Source organism: Taudactylus pleione, unplaced genomic scaffold, assembly GCF_031769625.1.
Source record: "Taudactylus pleione unplaced genomic scaffold, aTauple2 ptg000037l, whole genome shotgun sequence".
In the NCBI taxonomy this organism is placed as follows: domain Eukaryota; kingdom Metazoa; phylum Chordata; class Amphibia; order Anura; family Myobatrachidae; genus Taudactylus; species Taudactylus pleione.
Window position 1 is genome coordinate 12672400 of NW_028284439.1, and position 12060 is coordinate 12684459.

The following is a 12060-nucleotide window of genomic DNA, read 5'->3' on the forward strand; positions in this document are numbered from 1 at the left end:
AGCCACGGTTTGGTGAAAAGTTTTCGCGCGTACAAACTTTTCAAAAATATGTGCATCGTGCAATCCAGTTTTTGAAGTTTTTGCACGTGCGAATTCTCCATAGACAAAATACAGCAAACTTTTTTCACAATTGAGCAGGTGAAAAGTTGTGCAAAATCCCTATTGTTTGCTTAAAAATGTGGGGACTTGGTTCAGAACCCCTCGGATCCTCCCCCTATTGACAATTTAGGCAAAAATTATTTTTGGAGTGGGAAATAGGTTTAAAGTATTGGGATAGGTATTTTGTATGGATGGGACAGGTGTTTTAAACATTGCATTTCTAAATTGATGTCAGTTAGCCTTTTTATGGGGTACAGATTTCCCCAAAATGTACTCTACTTTTCACAGTTTTTGTGCAAATGCGTTTTCGTGTGTTTTTTAATTGGATAGTGCGAAAAACGGGAGTGCGCATAAACAAAAGACACAAAAATATAACACCAAAACACGCGAATTGTGCGAAAATTTATCTGACTTTAAGTTTTTGCTTTATCCCGTCTAATTGAATTCCCCCTTAGTCTTTTGAAAACCAAGACATTTCTACATGTAGTGGGCTCCGTATGCCAGTAACAACTGTTTACTGTCACTATATCAGCAGTTCACACTATAATGTGTCATAGATCTTTGTGGTTTAATGAGTAATTGTCTTCTATTTCTATATTTTCCCCAGTGTTCTGAGAGTCAACCTATTCGCACATTATGTGTAGCACCAGGTCCTTGTCCAGCACCAAGAGTGGTAGGCAAACCAAAGCACAAAGAAGTTTACTTACAATGGGGTAGGTAACTGCTTTGTTCTTGTTTGAAGTATTGATAGCTGTGTTTATTTGTATTAAACGTGAAATCATTATGTGCTGTGTTTTATATCATTATGTGTTTTATTTCCATTTTTTTGTGTAAAAACTACAGAAATGAAAACTAAATAAACAGTGTACCTACAGTATCCCCTGCACACGATGCAGGCAGCTAATAGTGACATCACTAGTAATACCAGTTTGCATCTCACGGCTTAGTGATATCACTAGTTACTAATGAAGCAATGAATTGCCTGCTGGGGCATAATGCTTAAGTCCAGTAAAGAACTTCCTTCACTGTGTATATATACATAACCAAATATTAATAAAACAATCACAAACGTTTACTGCCATTTGGATCATTTATGTTAATTATATACTATTCTATATATTTTATTCTATTATTCTTAGATATTTGATTATCTTTTATTATTTTTCAAGTTTGAAGACATACAGTGAACACAGGACCTGATTCTGTAAGGATTGTAATGCAAAGCTGCACTCAGGCTATAGATATGATGTATGCACGCAGGCAGCTTTGCAATTGTGATCCTTGCAGATATGGTAATGCAGCAGGAAGCATCATGCCTCCTGTGCATTACTTATCCGAGCTGCATTGTTCAACGCAGCATCGGACAATCTGCATACCATCGGCCGGCTGCGGTGACCCATAGGTCTCGCAGCCGGCCGCAGCAGTTTAGAGGAAGAGGCCAGGAAATCTCTGTCACCCGACGGAGATCCAGGCCTCTTCCCTCCCCCCCAATGGAGGCTGTCACTGCCCCCGCCCCCAAACGACAGCAGACTGTCAATCACTGACAGTTTGCTGCCAGTTTGCAGGCAAAATCGCAGACCAGTTCTGTACATGCGCAGAATGGGTCTGGCACCTGCGCAGATTCCCAAACATCGGGAATCTGCGTTCAGCTGTGCACTAGCGTGTACTGCTGAATCAGGCCCACAGTGTAAACTTGTTCAATTATTTCCATAAATCGTACAGAAATTATTTTTGACGTGTCTAAAGAACTATGGGGGTCATTCAGACCCGCTCGCGAGCGCAGGACGCTCGCAAGCGGGTCGATGTTACCCCTCTGCGCATGCGCACGACGGAGGGAGCTCCGTCGTGCGCATGCGCGAGACCCAGCTCTGATAGAGCCAAAATCACTCCAGGGCTTGTGGCAGCGAGAACCTACCGCAGGGTCTCCGTCGCAAGCCCGATGGTCGCGATGGTCTTGACCATCGCGACCATCATCATGGACGCTCGCATAAGCTGTCGGTGGTCACCCACAGCTATGTGAGCGTCGAGGAGGACGCTCCATTTTCATGTAGGAGGGCCCTGATTCAGAGCGAGCCGTCTGGTCAGAGCGTCTGGCTCTGAATCAGGCCCTATGTTTCTTATTTTTATTTTGATTATTATTATTTATTATTAACAGACATGTACTGGGTAATGTGGAACGTTGTAGTACAGGGCACAAATCACTATTTCTATGAAAAGTACAAGGTTTCCTTTTAACAGGTGAAGTTATACATCCTAGTACACCCTGTAAGGTTTATGTTACATCTCACATACCCAACCAAGTTATAGCTTTGTAGTTGCAGAAATGGTGGCTAGCTGGAGGTGAAAGAGCTTATATAGAATAGTGTGGCCTAGCTCTGGAGCAAGTCTCTGCAAGATCTGGATCTGGGTGAGCAGGATGCACCTGGGTGAATAGAGCGTGTTAAGGACCCTGCACACTAGACGATATTTTGAATGATTCGGACGATTCCAAAGCATCAGAACGACAAATCGTTCAAATCATCAAGTGTGTACGCACTATGCGCACTCCCGCAACGTCATTCGTTGCATCTTAAGATCTTTTGTACATGCAGGAAGATCTGTCAATCTCATTAACGATCCCCTCAGATCGTGCAGTGTGTACGCACTACCGGACGATCAGGCGATATGGTTACATTATATAGTTATCGATGTAACCACAAACTGATGCAAGATATATCGTTTTGCACTCCCTTAAACTGCGTGCTAACGCGCTGACACACCTGCCAATCACTCTGCGAGGGGTCTGCGTAATCACTGCGATCGCAGTTCCGATCGCAGTGGCCAGTTCGCGCAGGCATACTGCGATGCATAGGCATGCGCAGAATGCAACAATTGTCCGATTGCGTGCATATTAGCAACTGTGATCCAAGCTGAATCAGGCCCAGTGTTGTTAAAACCATTTCTTATATGATAGGGAAGAACACAATGAGGCAAGTTATCCCAGTTCTACGGATCAGCCACCTTCTGGAATTTATTTTTTGAATGTAAAACAGGACTTCACTTATAAGGGCCTGAGATGGGTTGGCATAATTCAAGTTTAATATTACCTCTTAGGCTGTATGACACAGAAGTGCCTATGTTATCTTTTACAAATTCCAGGATCTGCTCCCAGAAGTCTTGCAGGCTCAGTAAACCATGCAAATTGCTAGAACTGTCCTGTATCCTGGTTTTAGAAGGCATTATTATTATATGATTTGCTTCCAACAGTCATTCTTCAGTGTGATTACATTGCTCTGACTTTCTCCTCAGATGCCCCTGAGACGGAGTCTGGGTGTCAGGTATCTGAGTACAGCTTAGAGCTCGGTGTACCTGGAGGACATACCACTGAGGTCTATCATGGTTGTGACTTGGAGTGTACAGTCAGTGATCTACTTCCTGGAAGCACTTATCAATTCAGAGTACGAGCTCTGAATGACGGAGGAGTGAGTTGCTCTATTCATTGCTTCATGAAAATGAATGTGTCACACACAGTTTCTGGTATAATCCTTCAGTGCCATCATTAGACATACTTGCTACTTTGTTCAATTTGACTGTTTATTTTTGAGTTTTACTATATCCATCCAATGTCTCCATAAGTACTTTAAGTGCTTACCATTCTTTTAATTCATATTATTTTCTATTTAAATGCTATTTGTTTAATTTACTCTAATATATTATCTCCAGAGCAAGGAGGAGAGAACATGCATGCACAGAATGAAGAGCGTGCTGTGGGGGTTCATGGGAGGGATCCGAGATCGTCTTCAGGGGAAAATGCGTAAAGAAGCCCATAGGCTTCTATTGGGTAACGTCATCTAAAGATGGCATTAACCGCCAGGTCTAAGCTCTGGAATGTATCGTATGTCAGAGCTTGGTACTTATGGAAATGCGGCCAAAACTGGAGTTTGACCGCATTGCAGGCTTTAGTACAGTACATCCCATCCATTGAGTGATAGCAAAATGTTTTTCACATTTATGTTGATTTGAACTACTTAAAAAGGGAATAACCCAATGCCTAGGCTCACTGCTGAGCTCAAATGCTAACAGGACATCTTCATGCTGCAGCTTCAGAAACAAAGGGGGATCTGTCAACCCCACATAAAAATACAAGAAATGCAGCGCGAGTAGTAAGCCTGAACAAGATATAGACTGATGCCATATAAAATATAGGCAGATATATTCAGGAACATAAACCCAATGGTTTACGTACTAACCCGATGATGGGTGAACTGCGCATTCACAGGAGCCGTTTAGTGCTGGTTGGGTATGGGATACCAGCGGTCGAGATGCTGCTGGTCAGAATACCAACAGTGGCATCCCGACAATGAGAATCCCGACTCCCTTAAGGTAAGTACCCTAACGCTAACCTTCCCTCTCCGGTGCCTAAACCTAACCTCTCCCTCCCTGCAACCTAAACCTAACCCTCCCCCCTTAGTGCCTAACCCTCTCCCTAGTGCCTCTCCCTAAACCTAACCCTCCCCCTAACCCTAGATACTTACCTTCGGGATGCCGGCGGTCGAGATACTGGAGCCGGGATCCTGGCGCTTTTGGGATTCCGACGCCGGTATTTTGACCGTCGGCATCCTGCATGACAGGATGCCTACTACCTCCCAAATGTGCAGTGCCAGGGGGGGGGGGTTTGCTCCTGTTTTCTGGGAGTGCCGAGGCCATTCTGAGTAGCCTTTGGCTTTCTCAGATGGCCTGAAGCTGCAACCATAGCGGCCGACAGTCATGATGATGATCTAATACTGCGTCTCCGGATGCAGTACTCGGAGCTGCCATGCTGTCAAGAGTCATCATTTCCTTCAGCTGCCTCCTGCAGCATTAGAATATTTATACAGAGCAGCTGCATCCAGAGACACAGCTGCTGTGTGTTCTGCATCTACATCTGAATCAGGCTCATAGTAACATAATAGAAAAAGATACAAAAACCATATGAAATAAATATAAAGAAAAGAAATAAAAAACAAATAATGGATACGAAACAACAGATCAGTGAACTGACCAATCACTGTATTGTATAAAACAACATACAGGATTGCGTATAAAACATATCACTATAGATACTGTAATGCTTGTAAGCTTGCACTCCTAGATGAGTGAAGTAGAGATTAGCAGTTCGGTTTTACTCAGTTATGTTCGAATATCAAAACCGGCATCATATTGGCTATCTGGCTCTCACATGTTTTGGATAATCAATAAGATAAATCCAAACTTGTGCTAATTTGGCAAAATGAACCGAGTCACAACCGAGCCACTCATCTCTAGAATCAAGTAGGAAATGTCCATAAGACTTTTTCTTATTATAGAAGCTGGAATGTCAATAGAGGTCTCACAATTAGTGTCACTGAGTATATTGGAATTGCACAGTACCACTTGCACAGTAGTGACACACGTGTATATAATAGTCTAATTAGCACAGAACTCGCGATGTATTAGAATAATGAGTGTAATGAGTGAACTTTAGATTCATATATATATATATATATATATATACACACACGAGGGCTGATTGAAAGATTGAAAAGTAATGAGACTGCCTCTGTTTTTGAGTGACTGACGAAGCGCGTTCTGGGAGACCATCCACCATAGTTACAGATGTCAACATTTCCAAAACTGCAGAGATGTTGCAAAATGGCAGAAGGTTAACTTTATGCAAACTTTCGGCTTCACTTGGCATCTCATTCGAAAGGGTTCAGCATATTGTGACATAGGAACTGAAAATGCATAATGTATGTGCCAGGTGGGTACCCAGAAAGCTCACAGAAGAGCAGATGCGATGACGAGTTGAATCGTACATAAAGAACACTGGCCCTGATTCAGAGCCGCTCGCTCTGAATCAGGGCCGGTCTTTTTTTTTTAGAACGGCCTCCTGGCCGCTCGTATAGCTGTGGCTGACCACCCACAGCTATAGCGAGCGGCCAGGAAGATGGTTGCGATGGTCAAGACCATCACGACCATCGGGCTTGCGACGAGACCCTTGTGGTAGGGTCTCGTTGCCGCAAGCCCCAGAGAGATTTCGGCTCTAACAGAGCCGAAATCTCTCCACTGACATCACTCGTGATGTCAGTGGGGGCCGCCCCCAAACGTAGGCGTTCACATGGGAACGCCTCCAATTGGGCAGCCACACCCCGGCCCGCCCACCAAAGGGGGCGTGCTGTCACTCAACATCGACAGCACGCCCCCTTTGGTGTGAGACCCCGAGCGACGCATTGCCCGTTGCTATCCGGGTCTTGCGCATGCACACGGCGGAGCCGGCTCCGTCGTGCGCATGCGCTCTGGGCCACCATCGTCCAGGTTGTGAGCGCTCAGCGCTTGCGACCGCGTCTGAATCAGGCCCACTGATCAAATGTCGGAGAGGATACCCAATTTCCTGACATCGATTGTGACGTGTGAGGAATCGTGGATTCGTCATTATGATCTGGAATCCAAACAACATTCCAGTGTATGGACACGCGAATTCGCCTCTGCCCCATAAATTCTGTGTGATTCTTTCGGCGTGTAAAGTGATGCTTCTGCTGTCCTTTGATGCGCATGGTATGCTCCTACAGCGCTGGGTTCCCCGTGGACAGGCAATTAATGGTGACTACTATGCAAAAGCCCGGAAAACCCATTTGCATGGAGCCATGAGGAAGAAAAGACCACACTTGCTGTAGAAACAGTGGTTTTTGCTCCAAGACAATACCCGTCCACATGTTACTGCTGTTGCATTGGCAGCACTGACTGAAATTAATGGGACAGCACTGGAACACCCTCCATATAGCCCGGACTTAGCGCCCTGTGATTTCAGGGCATTCCCAACCCTGAAAAAACAACTGCGCGGAAACAGATCATCCATGTCACATAACAGTCTGCTGCGCGTCTTTGAATTGTTGTTGAAACACTGCAAAAAATGTATTGAATGTGAAGGACGCTAATTTGAAAAAGAAAAATGTTGAGATTCTGTAGAGTCATCTTGATTTGGAATAAAAAAATCAAGTCTTATTTCTTTTCAATCTGCCCTCGTGTGTGTGTGTGTGTGTGTGTGTGTGTGTGTGTGTGTGTGTGTGTGTGTGTGTGTGTGTGTGTGTGTGTGTGTGTATATATATATATGTATATATATATATTTATATTAGCGATGCTAACTAGGAAGTCATAATATTATTTGAACAAATCATTTATTTTCATTCTGTTTTAAATTGGCTATACTAAAATGCAGCTTTGAATATATGCTACTGTAATATATGTTAACAATAACAGCAGCTTGGTGTAACCTGATTATATGTTACTGGATTTGACAATCAATGGAGCAGATAATTAAACATACCCAGTTATTTGGTTGAGTAAAAGGAGTTGTTCTGACGACCCATGCAAGGTGTTCTACACATTTTACAATAATAATGATCCAGCTATAGTTCTTATTTGAGCTAACAGAGGCGTGTGGAGTTCAGTACACATTGGTGCAATTCATACCTGCTTATTAGATTCCCATTCACTGCTCACTCTTTCCTGCACTAATTAGTTATCTGCATCTGGTGTTACATTTGCATTCGTACTGGTATATTCTTATGGCATATTAGCCTTCCAGCAAAATATATATATTTGTTTTTTTTAAATTACTGGCATGTATTGCTATATAACAATGACTAACTGCTATTAAAGTTTTGATTTTGGCGCCTTTTGTTTGGTGTATTTCATAAAATTTCTCTTTGTGGAGCCTACTGTAGGCCAAGCATATATTGTAATGTATATTAAATCAGAGTATATAACTAACATAGACTTAATGTATTTTAGTATGGGCCATACTCAGATGCCACAGATATCACGACGGCAGCAGGACCACCCGCACAGTGCAGGCCTCCAGTGCTGACATTCCTTTCTGACACATGTGTACATATAAGCTGGGAGGTAAGATGAGTGTCTGCCTTCATAGTATGATTGGGATACTGGTGATGTCAGATGCACGCATGTATTTCTTTACTGCATTACAGTACACTTTTACTGGTAAGATGCATTTCATGAACAGTAATCTGGACTCACTTGATAACACTTAAGAGGGCGTAAAGGGGATGCGGTCAGTATCCCAACCTCAGAGATTCCGGTGCTCAGAATGCCGGCGCCGGAATCCCGACAATTGTCAGAATCTCGGCACCGGCATCCCGACCGCCAGAATCCCGAAGGTAAGTAGCGGGGTTGGGGGGAGGGTTAGGGTTAGGCACTAAGGGGGAGGGTTAGGTTTAGGCTGCGGGGAGGGAGAGGTTAGGTTTAGCCTCTAGGGGGGGGAGGTTAGGTTCAGGCATCGGAGAGGGAGGGTTAGGTTAGGGAGAGGTGGAGGGTTAGAATACTGACTAATAAGTGTCGGTATTCTAAATCTGTCGGGACATCGACGTTGGGATTCTGACCGCCGGGATCCCGAGCTCTGGCAATCCCGTACCCATCCCGGCGTAAAGACTGCTTAAAATATATGAAAGCAGAAATGTAAAATTAATATACTGGCAATGGGCACTGTAATCAATGTTACAATGATGGAATGGCAAGTTAATTTACTTTAACTGATGTGGAATCACTGAGGACCTTATTTATGAATGGCACTGGATGGGAATTTCAAATTGCTTGGGGTTTGCGTAGATACACCTATATGGTGCTCTCCATGCAATGCACTGTGTGCGCTTACTTCTCAGGGGATGTAGTTTTTAGACCGGCCAGGATTCCGCCGGTCTAAATCATGACTGCTAAAGCCCGACACGGGACTTAAGATAGGCGTTGAAATACAGACGGTTATCTTAATCCCGATGCCGGAATGCAGAAGGACGCTGTTCCGATCAAGGTAAGTCCAGGGCGTCTTAGAAATTAGCCGCAGGGGGAGGGTTAGATTTAGGCACCTCCGGGGGGACTTAGGGTTAGGCATCCCCCAGGGAGGGTTAGGCTTAGGCTAGAGAAAGGGGAGGTTAGGCGCCACTAGGGGGAGGTTAGGGTTAGGTACCCCCCAGGAGGTTTAGGTTTACGGTGCGGGAAGGGGGGGTTAGGTATAGGCACCCCCGGGGGGACTTAGGGTTAGGCACCACCCTGGCAGTTTTGGGTTAGGCACCACCAAGGGAGGGTTAGGGGAAGGGGAGGGGAGGGTCAGGATACTTACCAGCCCCAGTCGGGATCTCCTCCTGGCGGGCTTCCGCAGTTGGGATTTCAACAGAAATACCAGCCGCCGGTATTTCAATCCCATTCCCTTCTCAGTCCTTGTAGGTGTTCTCAATATGCCTCTTCAGAATTGTACACGTCTCCTTGAACCTAGGCTCACTTATTGCTCTCAGACAATAAACTTGTTTTGAACCCGCACTGGAGATTTCTAGACAAACCTTGGTTTGTGTATCTTTGGTGTCAGTTTCCCTGGATTTGGGGTAATTGTAGTCCCACTATTTCATGTCAAAGCCAACTTGAGAAGGATAATGACGCTTTCATATTGCGTGCTGAAAATTACTGAGTTGGGGGTGCACCCATGAGTCAGATTAGAGCAATCATATATAACAGAGAAAAAAGTAGACTCTTGGTTTGGGGCACTCTTTATGAAATAATGAATTTATTTAAAACGTAACTTTTAATGAGATGTATCTAAAATAATTTGAGTCTAAATAGTTAAAAATTGGTAGTGTATTTATTTATTCTCTACTGAGTTGTCCTCTCACCTACAATACGTCAATAATTGTCACCCTTATGGTTCTGGGTCTGGACCTTTATATATGAGTATATATAGTTTAATCTTACCCTTCACTCCTATTGTTCTGTTTCTTAAGAGGATTTGTAAGGAGCATGGCGAATTCTTTTCCTAATGCTAGTCCCCTACTTGTGATTTATCTGTGGTAATCGTTTCTAGGTCCCCCTCAGGTATTAGCCCTAGGTTGGATGACCCATTTTCACATCACAAGGAGATGGTGCTCTCATGTCTTTTTATACCTTAATTGCACGATAGGGTCAAAATAATTAATATTAATTCAAAGTGCTATTATATGTACCTGCAAACTTACACTGTACAGTGCCCCAAACCAAGAGTCTTTTTTTTTTTCTCTGTTATATATGATTGCTCTCAGACAATGCAAAATTCTGAACAAGCAGAATGAAAAGTTACATTATACTGTGCGAGAAAATAGTGAAACATCTACAATATATAACAGTAAAGCGCTACATTGTTCTGCATAATTATATCTATTTCGCCCACGCCACGACCCCCCCCCTTCCTATTAGGCGAAGCTACTCTGAGATGGTGTCTTGCCACTTCCAGAGTCACAACTAGGGTTGATGGTGTTTAGAGCAAATAAAAAAAAAATATTGCCCCATGAAAACCGTTCTTTAAAATGCTTGCTGTATACCTATATTGGTACTGAAATATACATTGCAAACACCAAATAGGGAAGTGCAAGAGCCACTTAAAATCTCAATGACTGGGATGAATAATACATGCACACACAAAAACCCACTGTTGTGTACAGTATAGGAAACTGTAAAGTGAATGGCCAGGGGCCTAGGGGCCACTTTGCCCCCACTAGCTTTAGGGGCGATGATACTGTGAAAGTCATTTTAGATGTTTTTTTACATGCCTGCCACCAGCAGAGACTACAATGATAGGTCACTTAAAAAGAAAAAAATTGTTCTCTCAATTATTTTTCCTCAGGGTGTAAAACCCTGGTAGGCCTGAAACGTTGGTTTCTGGTTTAATACAATCTGAATTTGATCAAAAAGACTGACGAGTGCCACCTTTCCTAGTGTTGGGATACCAGCCTGTTACCTACATTCTGGGCACGCACCTCGGCAGTTGCTTGGAATATTCAAAGTGCCGCACTTCACAACATGTATGTGTGTACGTATGTATGTATGTACTGTATATTTATTTGAGCACAAATCCTCTTATACCATATATATATATGTGTATATATATATATATATATATATATATATATATATATTTATTCGTACACTTAACTATCAGTAATAGTGTGATGTGTGTGCACCTTGTCTTACAGTTAAATTCGCCTGTATTTGAAACAGACAATACTGAGCATGTGATACTCAGGACTCAAACTCTCAACCTCATACACTACAGTTAGACACCTAACTCATGGAGCTGTTTTCTCCTGCATAGGAAGCCTGCTATTTCTAACTAGATGAAGCTAGTTGTAATTGCCAGTGTAAAACCATAGCAGCTAAGTAGATCTATGATATATGTAGTGTGTAGCCACACATTCAATCCCCTTTAGCAACACACTATATAAATGGGAGCCATTTTATAATTAATTTCTTAATTGCAGAATTCAGCAACACCTTCTCTATAAGAAATTCTAATTAACGGGTCTAGAACACGATAATTAATAAATATTCCCCTAAGTCAGGGATGGGGAACCTCAGGCCCGGGGAACGTATAAGGCCCGCGGAATCATTTGGACTAGCCCCCTGAGCTTTTTACTGCTCGCCTCATCTGGCTAGCAGGGTGCCTAGAATGGCACCATGCAGCCAGAATCTATGCAGCCGTGCCGCCTGAAGCGTCCTTAGGACACTTCAGATGGTCACACTGCTGCTCTTACAGCTCCCCAGAGCTTCCTCAGATTGCTCCAGGCATTGCTGTAATCACTGGAGATTGTAGCCCCGCCCCCGTGTGACATCACACTGAGGCGTGTGGCCTGCACCAGGCCCGCATTTAATGTTATATATATCAAAATGGCCCTCGGCAGAAAAAAGGTTCCCCACCCCTGCCCTAAGTGATTGGAACAACAAGATGTGTAGGTGAAACTACTAAAAATCCTTAAGGTTTATTTATCATTAAAAATATAAAGTACACATGCCATTTCTTTCTCTTTTATGAATCTTATTTCTCCATAATTAAGCCACTTTTCATTGACTTCTACATGGCTTTGTAGCAATGGGTAATAACTAGTGCTTCTAACAGGAATCTTAGAGTAGAGCAGTGACTGGTCTCTGCTT

The 12060-nt window shown here is 43.4% G+C and overlaps 1 protein-coding gene across 1 annotated transcript in view; it reads left to right on the forward strand.

Annotated features, from left to right (window-relative positions):
- Positions 1-12060, forward strand: part of FNDC3B (fibronectin type III domain containing 3B) — a 371317-nt gene that overhangs the window by 301247 nt on the left and 58010 nt on the right. The window contains exons 18-20 of the mRNA XM_088452330.1: positions 707-812; positions 3388-3560; positions 7888-8001. Of these exons, the coding sequence (XP_088308456.1) occupies positions 707-812; positions 3388-3560; positions 7888-8001 (393 nt within the window). The remainder of the gene's footprint in view (positions 1-706; positions 813-3387; positions 3561-7887; positions 8002-12060) is intronic.